This window comes from Ornithorhynchus anatinus, chromosome X1 (assembly GCF_004115215.2).
Source record: "Ornithorhynchus anatinus isolate Pmale09 chromosome X1, mOrnAna1.pri.v4, whole genome shotgun sequence".
NCBI lineage: Eukaryota > Metazoa > Chordata > Mammalia > Monotremata > Ornithorhynchidae > Ornithorhynchus > Ornithorhynchus anatinus.
The window spans coordinates 33,469,302-33,492,010 of record NC_041749.1 but is presented as its reverse complement, the minus strand read 5'-3'; the positions used below and the strand labels follow the sequence as shown (position 1 = coordinate 33,492,010).

Sequence of the window (22,709 nt, the reverse complement as noted above, 5' to 3'; positions counted from 1 at the left end):
AAATGGGGATGAAGACTGTGAGGCCCCACACGGGACAACCTGATTACCCTGTATCTCCCCCAGTGCTTAGAACAGTGCTCTGCACATAGTAAGCGCTTAACAAATACCAACATTATTATTATTCATTCACTCAATCGTATTTGAGTGCTTACTGTGGGCAGAGCACTGTGCTAAGCGCTTGGAATGTACAATTTGGCAACAGATAGGGACAATCCCTGCCCGACGACGGGCTCACAGCCTAAAGGACTTTATTATGCTAGGATGTTTGATGGGCCGGGACTACTGTCTAGACGGTGTAACTCACCCAGGTGAAAGTGTTGAAGGAGGCATCTCCTGATGGAACACATCTCAGAGCGGTCCGGTTCCACCCCACCGTGCTTGCGGAGACACGTTGTGCAATTAGCTCCGTATGCTGCCTTTGCTTGGGAATATTAGGGTAATAAATTCAAGCTGTCAATTAGAGGTAGGACACGAATTTACCAGTGGATGGCGATCAACCACTCGAAGCGGGTAGCTGGGTAATAATAATATAATAATAATAATAATGAAGGCATTTGTTAAGCACTTACTCTGTACAAAGCACCGTTTTAAGCGCTGGAGAGAAGACGATCGAGTTGCCCCACGTGGGGCTCGCAGTCTCTTAATCCCCACTTTACAGGTGAGGGAACTGAGGTACAGAGAAGTTGCCCCACATCAGTCGACAAGCGGCTGAGCGGGAATTTGAACCCGCAACGGCTGACTCCCAAGCCCGGGCTCCTTCGACCGGGCCCCGCCGCTGGTAGAGCGGGGAGAGGAAGTGACCCAGGCCCCCGGCGACTCCCAACACTGGAGACGCAGAGCCGAACGTGAAGATAAAAAGCCAGGCTCTGCTCCTCGTCGCTCAGTTCAGTGCGTTCCAGCCATTGGCTGTCAAATAACCGTTGCTGCTACAGGAAAGCGGGGGCCCGGGTCAGCTTGTGCCAGCCAGACCCCCGGCCCTGGAAGCAACTGGAAGCAAGAGGGGCCGGACGGCTGGGGCGAGGGGGTGCCCTAATCCAAGCTGGATTTGGCTTGTGTTTTGACCTCGGGGTTCCCGTCCTCCAGGCCCCCGCTGGCCCTTACCGCCGGCTACAGTGCTAGGTGGCGTAGGTTCGTCCAAATAGTGCTGCTGCGGACGGCCTTCTCAGGAGAGAGTCCAGTCCCAGGGATGAGGAGACCCGGGGCGTCGGCCTCCGAGGCCCAGCCCTCTGCACCCCACCGCCGCTTCGTATTTAAATGGGTCCTGCAGGTTAAAAAGTCTTGGCGTGCGTTTGGCATTGAGCCATCCTCCCGCCCGCCTGCTTGCCGTGCTACTCTCGGTGCTGAGCAGGATCAGGAGAGTCTTAGGATGAGGGACGGGGTGTGAGCGGCACCCCACGCAAGCCTCTGACACCATCCTCGATTCCTGCTCCAATCTCCGAGTCGTGGGGTCGAGGCTCACCCGTCACCGATCTTCTCCGCTGGAGACACTGTCGTAAATATTTTACGTTTATGGCAGCCGACTAGAATGGCACGCTAAACCTGATGGGCTCTTACCTCCTCTTCTCCCCCCTGGCTTGGAGGAAAAACCCTGCAGCAGGTGCCGGTTGTAAGAGACGCATTCCTTCTTGCCTGGCAGCACAACTGTAGAGCCCGGCCTCGTTACGGCAAATAAAGACGAGGCTCCCATGTGGACGGCCGGCACCCCTAGCTAGCACAGCTACAAAGCCAGGGCATCCAAACTCAATCTCCCACACCCACCTCCAACAAGGGGGAGGAGAGTCCAGTGTGTAGCCGGTTCTCCCAAGCTGTGCAGCTCTGAGGGAAAGAGGCCGAACCGACCAGCCCCAGGCCCACTGGTAAAGGCACATTACAATGAAAAGAATACAGAGAAAGGTGCTGCCCTTTCTCCGAGTTCCCCCCGAACTCGGCCCCCCGGCCCCTACTCCTTACTAACTTGAGACCAATGTCGAAATGACTTACGACAACTGGAAGTACGCTCGAGACATCGTTTGGAAAATCTTGTTTTAATTTTTCTTTAAAAGGAAATAAGATGGCATCACATTTCTTTTACCATTTATCTATAGTTCGGTTACATCCAAGCTAAAAAAAAAATAAAAAGCAAATATACACTTTCATCTGAGCAGGAGGGGACCAGAGAAGCAGCAGGCACATGAAGGTTCCTGCTAAATACAAGGTCTTTTCATCCAAGTCACAGATCGGCTATCAAAACACATAGACAAGGCTTGCTCACCTCAGTTAGAGAAGGCTTATACAGTGACATTCATTAGTATCATCCTCATCATACAATTTGGAGTACGACAGCCTCAAACCCTCCCCGACCCCACCAATGCCAGTTGTGGAAAGGAGACCAGTCACCTGCAGGTTAGGAGAGGCCACCTCCCACGACACCTCGGCACCGGGTCTCCGCTCCCATCCCAGAGATTTCGGCCACGGCAATCTTTTTGGCTTTCGGGGGCACGTTTGGAGGTCGGGCAAACCCGGTCCCCGGGTCCCACTCCCCCGGCCATCTCGGGTTATCGGGGATCCTCGCCCGGCCGAGCCGCCGCCCGCCGCCACTGCCCGGGGCCTGGCGTCCCCTGAGGGCTGAGCGACGCTGGAAGGGCGGTGGGCTCTAGGTTGGGGCAGGAATTGCCAGCCCTGACTGTCCCCTGATGCTTGGGAGGGTCTGACCTGGGCGAGCTGGGGCCGCGCCATCACAGAGCAGCAGTGGCAGGAGAGGAGGTGGCCCTTTCTGGCAGGGGGAGTGGGTTGCTCCATTTCGGGGGGAGGAGGACCATCCCCCTAGCACGGTCCCCTTTTAAAGCGGAGCCCTGACGCCATCAGGCGAGGGTCCGGCGAAACCCAAACCCAGGGCCTCCAGTTCTCAAATGCTGGGGTCTTTCCCAAGCCCGGCTGACTTTAGAGCGCCGATTCGAGAGACGGGGAAATGACCAGGCGACCCTAGCACCTGGTAACGCTTGGAATTAGCAAAAAGATCTGAAAAAGTCGGCTAGAAAAAGGGAGTAAACAGTTACGGACGTGAAGGTAGTTAGAGGTGTGAATTAGACAAGCAAAACAGACAGACACGGGTTACCCCAGGAGACGCACCTCCGAAAAAGGGAAGGTCGCGGGCACGCATACGTACACGCGAACACCCAGGCGCACGTCTACACGTGTGCCGGCGGCGGTCCCGGAACACTTCATTTCTGGAGGTTCTTACTTACCGCCCACGGTCCCCACTTGCCAGTGCGGTTAAGGAGCCAGAGTCACGGTGGGGACTCGGGTGCCCGCACTGATCAACGCCGGGCAGCGCGACGAGGCCGCCCTCGCCGTCGTGAGCGTGTGGGGGACGCGGCGTCGGCTCTCCGCCCGCCCACGACCCAGCCGGAAGCGGGTCCCGCTGCCGTGGAAACTTACAAAGAAAAAACAGATCGACTTCCAAGGTGTGTTTATTAGGTTGCTATCGTGCTTCTCCCGGGCAGAGGCCCGGCGTGGCGGCGGGGTGCTAGGGGCTGTTGTGCTTTCCTGCGTGAGCCCCCATCCTCTGGGGGTCTTGAGACGGGTAGTGGATGGGTCCCGGGGCTCGCATGAAGGGAGGCGGAGGGCCCATCGGGTGGAACCCGTGAGGCCCGAACCCTGCGGGATGAAAAGAGGTCAGTCTCGAGCCGGAATCGTCCCGCGCTCTGACAGCCGCTAACGGCGGGGCTGGTTTGCAGCCTGTTTCAAGGGCCCTCCCTGCAGCCACCCCTCCAACCCGCCTACCGGCCGAGAGCCCGAGGGTGAGCAGAAACCTCTGGAGCCACTTCCCCCGGCCTTGGAGATTCAGCACCGGGGCCACCCGAAACCCCGTCCTTAGCCTCGGCACGGCCGAGGCGGAGTGAAGATGGACCTCACGCCAGGGCCGATGAGAATACACGGCCCGAACTGCCATTCGGTGGCCGGTTGGCATCGCCGGGGCCCAAGTAACCACCGTGCTCCCACCCCCCGGTAGCCTCACGGAAGCTTAGATGGTCCCCAAAGCAGCACTGAGTAAATCCTTCGACCGCGGCTGAGGAGGGAGGAGCCCTGATCTCTGACAGAGCCTCAGGGACAGAAGGTTTTTCCCTACTCAGCCAGTAAGGAAGAAGCAGGACTCACGCCGGACTGGGAAAGGGGAGGGAAGAGAGGCTCGACTGCTTTCTGTCACGAGGGCTTCCCTCAGCTAGCCGGTCAAGGAGGTGGCCCTTCGGGGTTGATTTTCCCGCCCCAAGTCCGATCGGAGAGGGACCACCGAGACCGACCACCGGCACACAGCACCCAGGGCACAGGGCCACCGAACACAGAGCGGACAGAGGGGCCCAGAGGCCCGAGGAAAGGGCAGGGTTTGTCTCTATCTGTTGCCGAATTGTCCATTCCAAGCGCTTAGTCCAGTGCTCTGCACATAGTAAGCGCTCAATAAATATATTGAATGAATGAAAGAGGATGCACCTGGCCGGGCCGGGGAGGGAGGGGAGAGAGAATGTTACCTGGCGGAGGCGGGGGCGCAATCCCAGGAGGCGGCGGCAGCGCGATGTTGACCACCGCGGGGGGGCCGCTGGGAGGCAGGTTGAAATAATTGGCCGACGCTTCTTCTTCGGCCGCCGGAGGAGGAGGGAGAGCTGCGGGAGATAAGATCGGCCTTGTTCGGAGAGGAGGATCGGCCCCGTTTGGGCGGGGAACGGGTCTCTCACCCGCTGGCCCGAACTCTCCCGAGCACTCGGCTCAGCGCTCTGCCAACGGTAAGCGCTCAGTAGCAGGGACTGATCGATACCAACACCGGTGACTGATCGAAAATGCTCTCCGCTGTCACAACCCAAAGGCAGGCGACCCAACACACCGGGGTCCCGGCACGTCTTGGGAGGCCCTCGTTAGGTGCCTCTCTCTGCGCCCCGCCAGGAGCTCCGGGGAACCCGCTCTTCCCCACCCGACGCCAGAGGGCCGCGCGTCGGCCGGTACCGCCGTCCGGGAGACGGGCCGGGACAGAAATGTTCTCACCTCCAGGCAGCCCCGGAACGGGCTCCAGCTTTATTCCGGAATCTGTAGTGCCTTCCTTGTCCTTCTCTTTGCCTCTGGCTGCCTGGGAACTGAAGCACACGATGCCACCGGGGCATATTTCTTGACCCCGAGTGGGTAGCAGGCCGCCCAGCTTCCCCTCCTCTCCCACCCCCACCAGGGACGTTAACTCTGCGGGAAACAGCGTGGCCTTGTGGATAGAGCACAGGTCTGGGAGTCGGAAGGAGCTGGTTTCTAATCCTGACCCTGCCGCTTGTCTGCTGTGTGACCTGGGGCCAGTCACTTCATTTCTCTGTGCCTGTCACCTCATCTGCAAAACGGGATTAAGCCTGTGGATCCCATGTGGGGCAGGGACTGTGTCCAACCTTTATGCTCGTATTCACCCCAACGCTTAGTTCAGTGCCTGGCACATAGTAAGCGCTTAACAAATGCCGTTATTATGGCTATTATTATTATATTCCTAGGAAAGAGTCTGCCGGGAGTTCACCGAACTTCCAGGGGTTCCCAAGGGAAGTCTCCCCGCTGGCTCGGATTTTGCTCCCAAGCCAGCTCCCCTCCACCCCGACCCAAACACAACCCAGGCTCACCTAAAGACCCGTCGACCGATATCAGTAAGGGGAAAGCGGACGTGGAGAAGAAAGAAAAGGGCCCCAGCGCTCACCGTCCCCACTTGACGTTCAACCGGCGCCCGTTGACGATCAGCTTATTGAAGGACTTCTCGGCGGCCACTTCCGCAGCTTGCCTCGTGGCAAACTGGATGAACGCGCACTGTTGCCTCTGTACGACGGTGATGGTCCGGATCTCGCCAAACTGGTAGAAATGATTTCTGTTTGGGAAGGTCGAGCGATGAGATGGGATGAATTTGCCCTGTCGGCCACCCTTATCGATACAGCCCCCGCCCCCCGAACGCACCTGCTGCAGAGAAGCAATGTGGCCTAGCGGAAAGGTCGGAGGACCTGAGTTCTAATGCCACTTGTCTGCTGTGTGACCTGGGGCGAGTCACTTCACCGTACATCTGTTTCAACGTCCGTCAAACGAGGATTCGATACCTGTCCTCCCTCCCCTTAGACTGTGAGCCCCATGTGGGACAGGGACTGTGTCCGACCTGATTACCTCGAATCGCTTGACACTTAGCAAGTGCTGAACACCGTAATCGTCATCCGTAAGGAATCCATAAACATCTCCCCAGCCACTTACGCGACAGCCAAACCCATCTGGACTAAATGAAGGTAAGATTCCCCCCGCGCTCACCTGAGGTCCGTCTCCGTGATGGTGTCCCCCAGGCCACCGACGTAGAGCGTGGTGATGCTCTTGTCGTCTGGCGGGTCCAGGCGAGGCATCGTCGAAGCTCGTTTCAGAAGCTTATCGGCCACGGGGTCGTTGATACCGTAATATCGATCTTTGATGTTCTGGTCGGCGAGGGGGTCGTCTGGGTCCGTAGGTTTCTCGTGTCTAAGGGGCAAAGTGGACGATATTTACAGCGATCCCGACAGCAAGGACGACCCCAACGGAGCTTCAAACTGGTAAGGCTCCTCCGAAATAAGTAAACAGCGCATCAGGGTACCGAGTTTCAAGGTGTTCAGTTTCTAGCTCGATTCGTATCACGTCAAGGCATCTCCACAAAAGGCAGCCGGGCACTCTGACTTCCGGGGTCATTAAGGAGCAAAGTCAGGGGCTCATCATCAAGTGACTATTTTTTCAATAACTACCGGAGGAGAGAAATAATACCTAGTACCCATCAAACATCTCTGCCACCAAAGAAACCGAGACACATCTAAGACGCTTGGTTTTTATGCTCTGAAGCCCTCACAGCCCTCAGCGGGAACGGAAGGGATCTGAGGGACCTGCCTTCCTGCAATGAGCTCCAAAACACGTGGCGAGATCGACTCGATTACGGTCGGGATGCACTCTTGCCTGACGGCCTTCGCTTCTCCAGGCTTCAACTAGCCACCGTACACTCGCTCAGAGAGCTCACCTGCTCACGAGAGGGTTTAATTTCTGAACCTTTGCCTGCCTAGGTACCACCTGTCAAAAACGACTTAGCAGCCCGGCGTCCTAGCAGGTTTTTTATGGTTCCTCTAAAGATGAATCCAAAATCGGTCTATACAAGTTCTCCTGATGGCGCTTCAGAGACCAACGACGCAGCAGGGCCCCGCGGATAAATTCTCCGACTTCAAAATGCGAGGGGACTGTCCCCGGCTTGGGAATGGTCCCCTCTTCCAGCAGTGACCCCGTCAAGGGACAGCAGCCCTGCCCCCTTACCTGTATGGGCACTCTTCTCCTCTCTTACACTCCCCTTTCACCCAGAAGGAACAGATGTGTGGACGGTTCCGTTTGTAGTAAGGGGTGGTCCGAGCCAGTTTCAGCAGCATGTCACTGGTAGAAGTAGCCTTCCCGAGGGCCCCAACTGGCCGGGTGCCATCAGAATTTGAAATCTGCAAAGTAGGATTTGTGAGGAAAAGGAAAGTCATCCATTCCCTTCCCCGCTCCCCCGTCGAGAACTCCCATTTTTCTTCCGCCCTAAGCAAACTCAGAGAGCCGCTCTAGCATTCCCATACCTCTCGCTCCATATTCTGGGTGTAATACTCTTTGTTGACATCGGACTTTGGAATGTCATCTTTAAAGGAGAGGCCTGCATCACGGACCTGAATGGGCAAGCCTGATAGCGAAAGGAGGAAAACACAGAGAAAATCAGAAACCCAGAAAGGGAAACCGGAAGCTCGTTGGGGGAACGCGCCTACCAGCTCTGTTGGGTTGCACTTTCCCCAGCACTCGGTAGACTGCTCTGCACGCAATAAGTGCTCAATAAACATCACTGATTGTTTGAAAAGTAGTGCGGGCCCTGAAAATGTAACCACTTTATGATACCACTTAAAGACCTAGAGGGCAATAATTTTTCAAGATCCTGCGCTAACATCTCATTCCAACTGCTACGACTTTCAAGTGGGAATCTCACGTGATTTTATAAGCGTATCCAAAGGCTTAATTCGATCTTATTTTGTAACTGTCCAACACCATTAGGACCTGATTTCTCTACTACCCTAATGGGAGGTTGGGGATGACACTTCAAGCAATTCATAGCACTCAGGCAAATGAAGAGACAGCTACAGAGATAAATGCTAGCGTGATTGAACATCCTCTGCTTGTGGTTAGTTTTGCTTCCCAGGGCCTTTGTCCAAGAACCCCATAAGCTGGAGTTTAGATGCTTGACCCAACATTCCCACTCCCTTCTAAGCGCTTTGGGAGAGACTCGAGCAGGGGTACAATTTTTTTATTTTTTAAAAGGTATTTTTTAAGCACTTACCATGTGCCAGGCACTGTACTCAGCACTGGGGTAGATACAAGCTAATCCGATTGGACAAAGTCCCTGTCCCACATAGGGCTCACAGCCTTAAATCCCCACTTTACAGACGAGGAAAATGGAGCTCAGAGAAGTGAAGTGACTTGCCCAGGGTCACACAACAGAACCCACACTCTTCTGACTCCCAGGTCCATGCTCTAACCACTAGGATAAGTGGCTTCTCTGTTTTGTAACTGCCCAACACCAGGTTCGTGTTTGTTTCCCCCGAGAAAACCCACCCCGGACGGAGAGCCCTAAAACTGGGGCTGCTGGCACATCGGCAGCTCGGGACTTGGACGGCTTGGACTTTGATGGATGCCCTGAGCCGTTTCCATTTAAGGGGGCTCTACCCTCCCAAATGATCAGTGGTTTGAAGCGAGAGATGCTGCGGCAGGCTTGGCTTGCCCAACTCGGAAGCCCCCGGCGACGTCCGCTTCCACTCCTTCCACCCCCCCCAAAGCTGGTTTCGTTCCAGCTGCGCTCTGGAAAGATGATCCTGGCGCCAGGGCTACCTCAAGGATGACTGGGCCCCGGCTATGGCTCTAGACCCGCCTCGGAGTAGCCCCAATTCTCCACCCAGAGGAGAAGGCCCCCTGAATAGGGTGGGGCTGAGCTTCCCGTAGCCCCCACGGGCAGCCTGTTCTCCCACTCCCTTCTGCGTCACCCTGACTCACTCCCTTTATTCATCCATCCCGCCCCCCGACTCCAGCCCCACGGCGCTTACGTACATATCTGTAGTTTATTTACTTGCATTAACGTCTGTCTCCTTCCCTTCTAGACGGTAGGCACTTTGCGGGCAGGGAAGGTGTCAGTTCGTTATATTGTACTCTCCCAAGCGCCCAGTACATTGCTCTGCACACAGTAAGCGCTCAACATATACGAATGAATAAATCAACGAATGCGTTCGGCCCTCGGTGGTCGGGGCCTGTGAGATACGCACCGTACTCCAGGTCCAAGAGGCAGGTCTGACACACGTTTTTGAGCTTGCTGCAGGTCTGACACACTTCCGTCTTCTTGAAACGCATGCGGACGCCGGGGCACCAGCGAAACACTGTGAAAGGCCTGGCACAGATCTGACACACAAAACACGATGAAGGAACTACCCCAGGCCCGGTTTCCCACAATTATACCCGCTCTCTAATTAAAAGTGAAACTCAACCGAAATGTTAGAGGCCAATGTGTCTATTTTTACCACCCCCTCCCAGATCCCCACCCCATCCCCGCCGACAAAAAGAAGCTCAAACCCCTCAGTTTTGCTCCAACGTAACTTTTCCCTCCACGTCTTGGTCAGAAGACTACTAGGAACTTGGGGGGCTTTTTTGTGACCCATCAGCCTCTTTGGGGACCGTGTGCTGCGACAATGAGAAGACTGTTTATGGGCCTGCCTGTAGCAGATACTCTAAGAACGACCCGAGTGTTTCACAAGGTGGGGTTTTGCAAGAATGCAGCCCCCGCTCTCTAAAAGCAGGGTGAATCACAAAAACAAACTGAGATCGAGATGTTCTGGCTGTACATAAAACCTGGCACTTTCCTTCTTGAGTATTTTAAAGTGGTGGGATCTCGCTCCACCACTCTCCAAAAATTTAAAAGACAAAGGACAACCAGGACCTTCGATTGAGGAGGGGAAGGGGGGGAATATGCAAATTCAGAAACTGCAGTAACACCAACTTCATATTTTCCCATCAGATGGTAAACTCCTCGAGGACAGGAACTGAGCCCTTTCCTCTTACTGTACGATCCACAGTGCCTAGCAGAGTGCTCTGCACACAGCAGCCACTCAACTACAGATGACGATGACCTCGACATTCACAAATTCTGGATCGTGTGTCTGGGAGGAAAAATTTACACTTTTGCTTACTTTTTCCTAAACATGACTTTAAGATAATTCTCTCCTCTTAGTTGATTCTGAATGACTATCTCTTCGATCTTTTTTTTTACCTGAGGTACTTGCTCAGATAATTCCCGTTACAGAGTTGCCCCACCCTGATTTTGAGAAAGAAAATGGCTTTTTTTGTATAACCTAATTGTAGGCAGTGATGTTGGGGGGAGGGAGGAGAGAGGAGCAAAAAGATGAGCTCTTAACAGAGCAGGTTAGGGTACTTAACTCATTAAGACTATGATGGGGCCGGGGTAGCTAGCGCAACCAAAGGAGGGTGAGTGGAGTTAATTCACTGAATGCCTGTGGTACACAGACCTGGGGCAAAGGCAACAGAAAAGAAGACATCTCAAGTGGCCCCTTACCTAACTTTTCCTTCTCTTCTGATCCCCTTACTGCTCAGATTAGACTGTAAACCCGTCAAACGGCAGGGACTGTCTCTACCTGTTGCCGACTTGTTCATTCCAAGCACTTAGTACAGTGTTCTGCTCATAGTAAGCGCTCAATAAATACTATTGAATGAATGAACTGAATCTCCCATTAATTCTCACTCCCCGTTTTCTCCCACTGGGTGGCAAAATTAGGCAGAGTGGGCCAATTATGCAAGTAAATTCGGTATTCTTCAGGGATCTGCCCAAAATAACCCCTTTCCCGGCTCTCCCAGTGGGAGCGTGTACGCACTGAGATACACTCGGTGCACAAACGCGTGCTGCAAGAGCAGCTAATGTTGGTATTTGTTAAGCGCTTACTCTGTGCAGAGCACTGTTCTGAGCCCTGGGGTAGATACAGGGTAATCAGGTTGTCCCACGTGAGGCTCAGTCTTCATCCCTATTTTACAAATGAGGTCACCGAGGCCCAGAGAAGTGAAGTAATAATGTTGGTATTTGTTAAGCGCTTACTATGTGCCGAGCACTGTTCTAAGCGCTGGGGTAGATACAGGGTAATCAGGATGTCCCACGTGAGGCTCACACTTAATCCCCATTTTGCAGATGAGGGAACTGGGGCACAGAGAAGCCAAGTGACTTGCCCACAGTCACACAGCTGACAAGTGGCAGAGCCGGGAGTCGAACCCATGACCTCTGACTCCGAAGCCCGGGCTCTTTCCACTGAGCCACGCTGATTCTCTGGTTGAGAAGAGAAACTGCTCCTGCTGCTGCCCTGGGGCTTCTCGCTGTCCGCCCTGAAAAGTCACGAGCTTCAGAGAGAGAGAGAGAGAAAGAGAGGGAGACCTACTTACCTTGCATTCTTTTCCATATTTCTCTTTGGTCTGAAATAAAAGAAGATTGGGCTTATTAGGAAGAACACGACCAGCTTTTTACTCCCTCCCTAGAAGCACCTCAGAAGACATGCAGCCTCTTCAGACTTGTCCAACGTGAAGACAGCCCTGTGTCTCCACTAATGATGAAGACTGAGCCCCCGTCCCACATGAGAAGAGGGGGGAGCACTGCCAGTGCACCACACCGTGGCTTAGTGGAAAGAGCACGGGCTTGGGAGTCAGCGGTTGTGGATTCTAATCCCGACTCCGCCACTTGGCAGCTGTGTGACTGTGGGCAAGTCACTTCACTTCTCTGTGCCTCAGTGACCTCCTCTGTAAAAATGGGGATTAAAAAATGTGAGCCCCACGTGGGACAATGTGATTACCCTGTATCCGCCCCAGCGCTAAGAACATTGCTCCGCACCTAGTAAGCGCTTAACAAATACTATAATTATTATAATTAATAATTATAATTATATTATATATTATCATTATATTATATTATATATAATATAAAATATATATTATATATTATATTACATATTATCATTAATGTACCACCTCACCCTCCCCTCGGAGGTTCTCTGTGGAAGTGAAAGGCTTCACGCTTTGTGGTTACCCCAGGAGGGAGGGAGGATACAGAAAAGGCAACGCTGTTCTAGAAACTTTCAATGACAACCCACGATGCTAATGATTTCAAGTCTGGAATATACGCGGCCCTACCTCTTTCTTCTTTCAGCTCACTCTAAAACCAGTGCTGACTTTGAGACTCACAAAAGTTCCCAGTACCGAGAACTTTTAAAAAAAAACAATCAACTATTAAAAAGAAAATGACACGGCTACCCTGCCATTCACGGACTAATCCCGTACACACACAAACTAAAACTCTCCGTATCGACACCCGCAAGCCTCCCTCGCTTACAGGCCGTTTTAATCATCAGGCAGGATTCAGCAGAAATATTCCCGGAAATCCCGACGGCCACAGTCCGTCTCCCCCTCTAGACTGTGAGCTCGCTGTGGGCGGGGAACGTGTCCACCCACTCTGTTGTAGTGTCCTCTCCCAAGTGCTTAGTGCAGCGCTCTGCACACGGTAAGCGCTCACTAAATACCACTGACTGACTGACCAACTGTAAACTCCTTGAGAACACGGATCGTCTTGAAGCTCGCGGATTGTAACTCTCCCAATCGCTTGGCGCAATGCCTCACGCAGGGCAGGTCCTCAGCAAACGTGTCTTAAAAAGATTATGACTGTCGCGAGTAGGGAGTGTGGGCGAGGGGCTGGCTGGGCTTGACCTTGTAATAATAATAATAATGTTGGTGTTTGTGAAGCGCTTACTATGTGCGGAGCACTGTTCTAAGCGCTGGGGTAGACACAAGGGAATCAGGTTGTCCCACGTGGGGCTCACAGTCTTCATCCCCATTTTACAGAAGAGTAACTGAGGCACAGAGGAGTGAAGTGACTTGCCCACAGTCACCCAGCTGACAAGTGGCAGAACCGGCATTCGAACCCATGACCTCTGACTCCAAAGCCCGGGCTCTTTCCACTGAGCCACGCTGCTTCTCTGTCTTTAGTGGACACGCAGCTGAGACCCTTTAGCAATGGGGACGGGAAACGCAGCAGCGCGGCTCAGTGGGAAGAGCCCGGGCTGGGGAGTCCGAGGTCACGGGTTCGAATCCCGGCTCCGCCGCTGGCCAGCTGGGTGACTTTGGGCAAGTCACTTCACTTCTCTGGGCCTCGGTGGCCTCAGCTGTAAAATGGGGATTAAAAACCGAGCCCCACGGGGGACAACCTGTTCACCTTGTATCCCTCCAGCGATTAGAACAGTGCTCTGCACAGAGTAAGCGCTTAATACCACCATTATTATTATGAGTCCCGGTCCGCCCCGCCCTCCCTCCCCCTTCGTATAGGAGAAATCGCCACGCTCCCCACCTTCGAGGCCTGATTAAAATCACGTCTCCTCCACGAGGTCTTCCCCGACTAAGCCCTCTCGCTTCCCCTACTCCTTCTCCCTCCTGCATTTGCCCATGCGCTTGGTTCCGTACCCTTTAAGCACTTGAGAGTCACCCCACCCTCGGCCCCACGGCACTCGTGTGTCTATCCACGGTTTATTTTAATGTCTGTCTCCCGGCGCGATGTACTGTACTCGCCTCAGAGCTTAGTATCTCTTGTGTGGAGCGTCCTGCACGGGGCTGGGGGACGGCTGCAGAGCCCCGGCCTCGCCAATTTCCCTCGAGTCTCCTCCTCTGAAAAAGCACTCACGACATCTGATGCCTGAGATGCCCAAGAACTTCAGGGAGAAGCAGCGTGACTCGGTGGAAAGAGCCTGGGCTTCGGAGTCGGGGGTCATGGGTTCGACTCCCGGCTCTGCCATTTGTCAGCTGTGTGACTGTGGGCAAGTCACTTCACTTCTCTGTGCCTCAGTTACCTCATCTGTCAAATGGGGATTAACTGTGAGCCGCACGGGGGACAACCTGATTACCTTGTATCTCCCCCAGCGCTTAGAACAGTGCTCTGCACATAGTAAGTGCTTCACAAATACCAATATTATTATTATTATTCAGTGCCATATGAAAAAAAAGCCCGAGACAAGTGTAGACAAGTAATAGCATTTAAGTGCTTACTCTGTGCAGAGCACTGGGTGCAAACAGTCAAGGATATTTATTGAGCGTTTATGGAGTGAAGAGCACCATAAAAAGCACTTGGGAGAATACGAAGGGCTTGGAAGACGCAATCGCTGCCCACGAGGAGCTTACAGTCTACAGGCAAATATGAAACCGATTTGTACATTCCAAGCGCTTAGTACAGTGCTCTGCACATAGTAAGCGCTCAATAAATACTATTGAATGAAACAGAGAAGTCACCCGTTCCCTGCCCCAGGGAGCTTGCAAGCCAATGGAAGAGACAGACCTAGAAATGCTTACAGAGAAAACAGGCTAAAGAAACAACTATATTTAAAAACATATTTACAAAAGTGCCGAGGAAGAGCACGGGGCTGGGAGTCAGAGGTTCTAATCCCGGCTCTGCCGCTTGTCTGCTGGGTGACCGTGGGCAAGTCACTTCACTTCTCTGGGCCTCAGTTCCCTCATCTGTCAAATCGGGATGAAGACAGGGAGCCTCACGTGGGACAACCTGATTACCCTGTATCTCCCCCAGCGCTTAGAACAGTGCTCTGCACATAGTAAGGGCTTCACAAATACCAATGTTATTATTATTATTATTCTCTGTGCCTCAACCTCCCGCCTACTTCATTCTGGGAGCCCCCGGTGGGACAGGGAATGGGACCAAACTGATTATCTTGTGTCCTCCTTAGCCTTTAGTACAGTGCTTGCTGCATCGTACACACTTAACAGACACCACAATTATTAGAATAAATAAGACGACAACTGCTAGAGACGACTGACGGAGGGGGGGCTTACGCGATTTAAGGTGCTGCGGGCTGATCTGCTTCCACCTCAGCCTGAAAGAGACAAGGGCTGTCCAAACTTGGAAGGGATGTCACGTCTGGAGACGAGGCCTCGTAATTTATATTTATTGAGTTGTCAGTGTGCTAAAAGAGTCCTATCAATCAATAATAATGTTGGCATTTGTTAAGCGCTTACTACGTGCAGAGCACTGTTCTAAGCGCTGGGGGAGATCCAGGGTAATCAGGTTGTCCCACGTGAGGCTCACAGTCTTTATCCCCATTTTACAGAGGAGGTCACTGAGGCCCAGAGAAGTGAAGTGACTTGCCCACGGTCACACAGCTGACAGGTGGCGGAGCCGCGATTAGAACCCATGACCTCTGACTCCCAAGCCCGGGCTCTTTCCACTGAGCCACGCTGCTTCTCTAACCATTTACTGAGTGCCTAAGTGCAGAGGGCTACGCGAAGCACTCGGGAGAGTGTGAGAGCATCGGAAGACGTGATCGCTGCTCGAGTTGACAATCTAGAAGGCCGTGCTTACAATTCTTCCTCCCGCTCACTGAGCGCCCATTTTCCCCTCTGCAACATTTATCACCATCTCGATTTTTTTTTTTCCATTGGCAGTGAGTTGCGGGGACCCAGAACCTAATCTCCACCCCCTGTTCCAACTGTGGACGAATTAATTCGCTACTCGAGCTAAGAACCACCTTCCAAATTCACTGATCAAGGCGGGGAGCGGGGTAACTTTAGGTTAGCCAGGGAAGCTTTAGCCACGGCAAGATTATTACGAGGTGATAATGGAGCTAAAAAGCTCTCATAGGGCCTTGACACTCACTTTATACACAGTTTTCCTACTCCCGGATTGGTTTTTTTCCTGTTCTATAGAACCTTGAGCTCCAGGAGCATGCCTGATATCCCTTTACCATTCGGTTATTTTCAAATGTCAAATATTTTCAAATAGTTTCATCTGTATTGGGATGTGATTACCTCACATCGGGCCTTTTTGCAAACTTCCCTCGGAATATCCCCTTCAGGCCCACTCTATTTTTCGGAGGTTCTAATCCCGGCTCGGCCGCTTGTCTGCTGGGTGACCTTTGGCAGGTCACGTAACTTCTCTGTGCCTCAACCTCCTGCCTACTTCTGGGAGCCCCAGGTGGGACAGGGAATGGGACCAACCTGATTATCCCAGCTTCTACTCTCGCTTCTTCCTGGGCTAACGACACTGGACATGAACTGGTGAGGGCTGAGGATTCCATGTAAAAAATCCTGCCCTAATCATCATTCCCTCGCAGTTTCCCTTGGCCTGGCAAATAAAGCATGGGCCCGGGAGTCGGGAGGAGCCGGGTTCGGATCCCGCCTCCGCCACTGACCTGCCGTGTGACCCTGGGCCAGTCATTTAATTTACCCGTGTCTCCGTTAAAGGTTAAGGCTGGGAGCCCCAGGTGGGACAGGGACGTATCCAATCTGATTGGCACCAACCTACACCAATGCTAAATACAATGCCTGGCACGTGGTAAGCGCTTAATACCCTTCAAATAAAAATCCCCTTCCTTCTCGCATTCCCAAGAGGCAAACCCAGATCAACCGATTCCCCTGGGGCCGTCCTTCACCTAGCTGCCCTGGCCGGAGGAAGCGAGGAAGACTAGGGGACGTCGCGCAGAAAAACGCATCGAGGACCGGTTTCAGATACTGTCACGTACCATCCGGATGTAGGGGTTTTCTCCGAGGCAGGTCTGGCACAGAATGGGGAAATCCTATGCAAAAGCAAAGAGAAAAAGCAATTCAACACCACAGATATTGGAGACTCTAAGCCGGGGGTGGGCCAGGACTGTGGCTGCGATACCGTACTCTCCCCCGCGCTTAGCGCAGGGCTCTGCGCACGATAAGCCCTCGGTAAATACGACTGATTTGACTAATATTCGGGCATTTGCTGGCAGGCAGGAAGGTCAACTCCATTCCTGGCAGAAGGGTGGGGAAAGACGGAGTCCAACACCCTCCCGGGAGAGGAACCCAGCATTCCCACCCTGGGACGCGGTCACTCGCTCAGTTAATTACAGTCCTCTAGACTGTGAGCTCCTTGTGGGCCGGGAATGTCACTATCTACTGTTGCACTGTACGTTCCCAAGCGCTTAGCACAGTGCTCCGCGCACAGGAGGTGCTTAATATGACTAAGTAAATGAATTTAATAATAATGATGGGTTTTGTTAAGCGCTTACTATGTACCCAGCACCGTTCTAAGCGCTGGGGTAGATACAAGGTCATCAGGTGGGGCTCACCATCTTCATCCCCATTTGACAGGTGAGGTCACTGAGGCACGGAGAAGTGAAGTAACTTGCCCAAAGTCACCCAGCAGACAAGTGGCGGAGCCGGGATCAGAACCCACCACCTCTGAATCCCAAGGCCGTGCTCTCGCCACTAAGCCACGCTGCTCAGGGAGTCAGAGGTCGTGGGTTCTAATCCCGCCTCCGCCACTTCTCTGCCGGGTGGCTTTGGGCAAGTCATTTTACTTCTCTGGGCCTCAGTTCCCTCATCTGTCAAATGGGGATGAAGACTCGTGAGCCCCACGTGGGACAACCTGATAATCTGTATCTACCCCAACACTCAGTCCTCAGCACATAGTAGGCGCTTAACAAATGCCATCATTACGACTATAATTCTCCGTGCCTCAGTTCCCTCATCTGGAAAATGGGGATTACAACTGTGAGCCTCACGTGGGCCAAGCTGATTACCCTGTATCTACCCCAGCGCTTAGAGCACTGCTTAGCACCTCATAGACGCTTAATAAAATACTTATGACGACTATCCTCTGTGCCTCAGTTCCCTCCTCTGTCAAATGGGGATGAAGACGGTGAGCCCCACGTGGGCCAACCTGATTACCTTGCATCTATCCCAGCGCTTAGAGCAGTGCTTGGCACCTCGTAAGCGCTTAACAAAATACCATCATCATCATCATCATTATTATTATTAAGCGCTTGGGAGAGTACAAAAGAATAAACAGGCCCATTTCCCTGCCCACAAAACAAGCACAGAGTCTAGAGTGGGAGTCAAGCGCTCGGTACAGTGCTCCGCACCCAGGAAGCGCTCAATTCATTCATTCAATTGCATTTATTGAGCGTTTACTGTGTGCAGAGCACTGTCCTAAGCGCGTGGACTGGACAATTTGGCAACAGAGACCGTCCCCGCCCAACAACGGGCTCACAGTCTAAACGGGGGAGACAGACGGCAAGGCAAAACGGAACAGAACACGGCACAGTGGACAGAGCCCGGGGCTGGGAGTCAGAGGTCATGGGTTCGAATGCCCGCTCGCTCTACCGCTTGTCAGCTGTGTGACCGTGGGCAAGTCACTTCACTTCTCTGGGCCTCAGCTCCCTCATCTGTAAAATGGAGATTAAGCCTGTGAGCCCCACTTTGGGCCACCCGATCCCTTTGAACAGTGCTTGGCACATGGTAAGCGCTTAACAAATGCCATCGTTACTATTATTAAGTCACTTGACTGGGCCTCAGCCACCTCATCTGTAAAATGGGGATGAAGCCTGTGAGTCCCCCGTGGGGCCACATGACCACCTTGAACAGTGCTTGGCACATAGTAACCACTTAACAAATGCCATCATCATTATTATTATTAAGTCACTTGACTGGGCCTCAGTCTCCTCATCTGAAAATGGGGATGAAGCCTGTGAGCTCCACATGGGGCCACCTGATCCCCTTGAACAGTGCTTTGCACATAGTAGGCGCTCAACAAATGCCATTATTATTATTATTATTAAGTCACTTGATTGGGCCTCAGTCTCCTCATCTGAAAATGGGGATGAAGCCTTTGAGCCCCACGTAGGGCCACCTGACCACCTTGAACAGTGCCTGGCACATAGTAGGCGCTCAACAAATGCCATCATCATTATTATTATTGTTAAGTCACTTCTCTGGGCCTCAGTCACCTCATCTGAAAATGGGGATGAAGCCTGTGAGCTCCACATGGGAAGCTTCGGGAAGCTTCTCTTCACTGCTCTGTGCCTCAGTTTCCCTATCTGTCAAATGGGGATGAAGACTGTGAGCCTCACGTGGGACCACCTGATGACCCTGTATCTCCCCCAGCGCTTAGAACAGTGCTCTGCACATAGTAAGCGCTTAACAAATATCATGATTATTATATATGTCCTTGACTCTATTTATATCCCCTTGATTCTATTTATTGCTATTGTTTTTGCGTCTGTCTCCCCAGATTGATAGAGAAGCAGCGTGGCTCAGTGGAAAGAGCACGGGCTTTGGAGTCAGAGGTCATGGGTTCGAATCCGGATTCTGCCACTTGTCAGCTGTGTGACTGTGGGCGAGTCACTTCACTTCTCTGGGCCTTAGTTACCTCATCTGTAAAATGGGGATGAAGACTGTGAGCCTCACATGGGACCACCTGATTACCCTGTATCTCCCCCAGCCTTAGAACAGTGCTCGGCACATAGTAAGCGCTTAACAAATACCAACATTATTATTTATATCCCCTTGATTCTATTTATTGCTATTGTTTGTCTGTCTCCCCCGATTGTACATCTCAAGCGCTTAGTACAGCGCTCTGCACATAGTAAGCGCTTAACAAATACCATTAATATTATATATAATCCTTGATTCCATTTATATCCCCTTGGTTCTATTTATTGCTATTGTTTTTGTCTGTCTCCCCCGACTGTACATCCCAAGTGCTTAGTACAGTGCTCTGCACATAGTAAGTGCTTAGCAAATACTATTATTATATCTAATCCTTGATTCCATTTATATCCCCTTGATTCTATTTATTGCTATTGTTTTTGTCCGTCTCCCCCGACTGCACATCCCAAGCGTTTAGTACAGTGCTCTGCACCTAGTAAGCACTTAACAAATACCATTATTATTATATCTAATCCTTGATTCTATTTATATCCCCTTGATTCTATTTATTGCTATTGCTTTTGTCTCCCTCGATTGTACATCCCAAGCGCTTAGTACAGTGCTCTGCACATAGTAAGCGCTTAACAAATACCATTATTATTATTATTATTATGGGGCCACGTGACCACCTTGTCTCCCCCCAGCGCTTAGAGCAGTGCTTAGCCCACGGCAGGCGCTTAACATATAGGGTGATTAACAATAATAATAATAATAATGACGTTATTTGTTAAGTGCTTACTATGTGCAGAGCACTGTGCTAAGCGCTGGGGGAAACAAAGGGGAATCAGGAATAATAATAATGACCTTGGTATTTGTTAAGCACTTACTTTGTGCAGAGCACTGTGCTAAGCGCTGGGGGAAACAAAGGGGAATCAGGAATAATAATAATGACCTTGGTATTTGTTAAGCACTTACTTTGTGCAGAGCACTGTGCTAAGCGCTGGGGGAGACACAGGGGAATCAGGAATAATAATAATGACGTTGGTATCTGTTAAGCGCTTACTCTGTGCAGAGCACTGTGCTCAGCGCTGAGGGAGACAAAGGGGAATCAGGAATAATAATAATAATGATGTTGGTATTTGTTAAGCGCTTACTATGTGCAAAGCACTGTACTAAGCGCTGGGGGAGACACAGGGGAATCAGGAATAATAATAATGATGTTGGTATTTGTTAAGCGCTTACTATGTGCAGAGCACTGTACTAAGCGCTGGGGGAAACACAGGGGAATCAGGAATAATAATAATAATGATGTTGGTATTTGTTAAGTGCTTACTCTCTGCAGAGCACTGTGCTCAGCGCTGAGGGAGGCAAAGGGGAATCAGGAATAATAATAATAATGATGTTGGTATTTGTTAAGCGCTTACTATGTGCAGAGCACTGTACTAAGCGCTGGGGGAAACACAGGGGAATCAGGAATAATAATAATAATGATGTTGGTATTTGTTAAGCGCTTACTCTCTGCAGAGCACTGTGCTAAGCGCTGGGGGAGACACAGGGGAATCAGGAATAATAATAATAATGATGTTGGTATTTGTTAAGCGCTTACTCTGTGCAGAGCACTGTGCTAAGCGCTGGGGGAGACACAGGGGAATCAGGTGGTCCCTCGTGAGGCTCCCAGTCTTCACCCCCATTTTCCAGACGAGGTCACTGAGGCCCAGAGAAGTGAAGGGACTTGCCCACAGTCACCCGGCAGACAAGTGGCAGAGCCGGGATTCGAACTCATGACCTCTGACTCCCGAGCCCGGGCTCTTCCCCCTGAGCCCCGCTGCTTCTCCGTGATGAGGATGAAAACCCGGAGCCTGGCGGTAGATTCAATGAGAAATAAAGTCGATAAATGCGAGCGAACGAAGAGAAGGCAGGACGGGCAGGAAGGGGGGGGGGGAGACACAAAGGGAGGGTGAATCCGGGAGGGCCGCGTGGAGGAGGCGGGCGGGGCTCCAAAGGGGGGGGAGGAGGAGGAAGGGGGGGGCCCCGGGGCGTCCCGCCGCGCCGCCCCCGCCGCCCCCGCCGCCCCCTCACCCACCGCGTCCTCCCAGTTCTGCCGGTTGTAAGTGTTGGAGCCCAGCGACGTCGCCATCTTGTCGGCGGAGGGAGCCGGAGGAGGAGGCGGAAGTGCGGCCCGCCGCGGCCGGAAGTGCAGCCGCGGGTCCTCCGCCACCCCGGCGGCCCGCGCCCCGGGGGCGGCGCTCTGGCCCGCGGAGGCCATAGAGACGGCCGACGGCCGCCTCGCCGGAAGCCGCTCTGGACCGCCCTCGTGGACTTCCGGCGTCTCGCTGGGCCGGGGAGAGGGGATTTCCCGCTCTCCTTGGGGCTGGAGGGATGTTGGGCTTTAAGCGAAGACTATTATTATTAATTATTATTAATAATAATGTTGGTATTTGTTAAGCGCTGACTAGGTGCAGAGCACTGTTCTAAGCGCTGGGGGAGAGACAGGGTCAACAGGTGGTCCCACATGGGGGTCACTGTCGTCACCCCCATTTGACAGATGAGGCAACTGAGGCCCAGAGAATAATAATAATAATGTTGGTATTTGTTAAGTGCTTACTAGGTGCAGAGCACTGTTCTAAGCGCTGGGGGAGAGACAAGGTCATCAGGTGGTCCCACGTGAGGCTCACAGTCTTCATCCCCATTTTACAGATGAGGCAACAGAGGCACAGAGAATAATAATGTTGGTATTTGTTAAGTGCTTACTAGGTGCAGAGCACTGTTCTAAGCCCTGGGGGAGAGACAGGGTCATCAGGTGGTCCCACGTGGGGCTCACAGTTAATCCCCATTTTCCAGATGAGGCAACTGAGGCCCAGAGAATAATAATAATGATGTTGGTATTAAGCACTTACTATGTGCAGAGCACCGTTCTAAGCGCTGGGGTTAGATAGAGGGGAATCAGGTTGTCCCACATGGGGCTCTCAGTCTTCATCCCCATTTTACAGATGAGGGAACTGAGGCACAGAGAAGTGGAGTGACTTGCCCACGGTCCCACAGCTGACAAAATAATAATGTTGGTATTTGTTAAGCGCTTACTATGTGCCGAGCACCGTTCTAAGCACTGGGGGAGATACAGCGTGATCAGGTGGTCCCACGTGAGGCTCACAGTCTTAATCCCCATTTTAGAGATAAGGGAACTGAGGCACAGAGAAGGGAAGTGACTTGCCCACACTTAAGTGGCGGAGTCGGGATTCAAACCCATGACCTCTGACTCCCAAGCCCCGGCTCTTACCACTGAGCCACGGCACTCAATGAATATCACTGATCGATTGATAACGATACAACTCTTCTTAGGGAAGCGCAATAGAGAGGGATGCCGGGTCCGGGCCTCATCGCGTCACCCCCGGGACCCGGTCCCCCGGGGGGGGTCCAAGGACCCGTGGCAGATCCACCCTCCCCGTCAA

The 22,709-nt window shown here is 52.5% G+C and overlaps 1 protein-coding gene across 1 annotated transcript; it reads right to left on the bottom strand.

Moving 5' to 3' along the window:
* Positions 1–2,005: 2,005 nt before the first annotated feature.
* Positions 2,006–21,443, bottom strand: RBM22 (RNA binding motif protein 22). The gene is made up of 11 exons (XM_029051609.2): positions 21,344–21,443; positions 16,605–16,658; positions 11,485–11,514; positions 9,312–9,444; positions 7,590–7,690; positions 7,294–7,466; positions 6,283–6,483; positions 5,693–5,857; positions 5,014–5,102; positions 4,506–4,637; positions 2,006–3,636 (listed from the first exon to the last, which is right to left on the bottom strand). The coding sequence occupies exons 1-11, from the start codon at positions 21,395–21,397 to the stop codon at positions 3,506–3,508; spliced, it is 1,263 nt and encodes a 420-aa protein (XP_028907442.1). The 5' UTR covers positions 21,398–21,443; the 3' UTR covers positions 2,006–3,505.
* Between the last annotated feature and the right edge of the window lie 1,266 nt (positions 21,444–22,709).

Bases quoted from the DNA above. Each gene is read 5' to 3' on its own strand.
- RBM22 (XM_029051609.2), bottom strand. From the start codon at position 21,397: ATGGCGACGTCGCTGGGCTCCAACACTTACAACCGGCAGAACTGGGAG. The intron at 16,659-21,343 runs GTGGGTGAGGGG...GCTTTTGCATAG, and splicing joins GGCAGAACTGGGAGGACGCG to GATTTCCCCATTCTGTGCCA. The intron at 5,858-6,282 runs GTGAGCGCGGGG...CTTCCCAAACAG, and splicing joins ATCACGGAGACGGACCTCAG to AAATCATTTCTACCAGTTTG.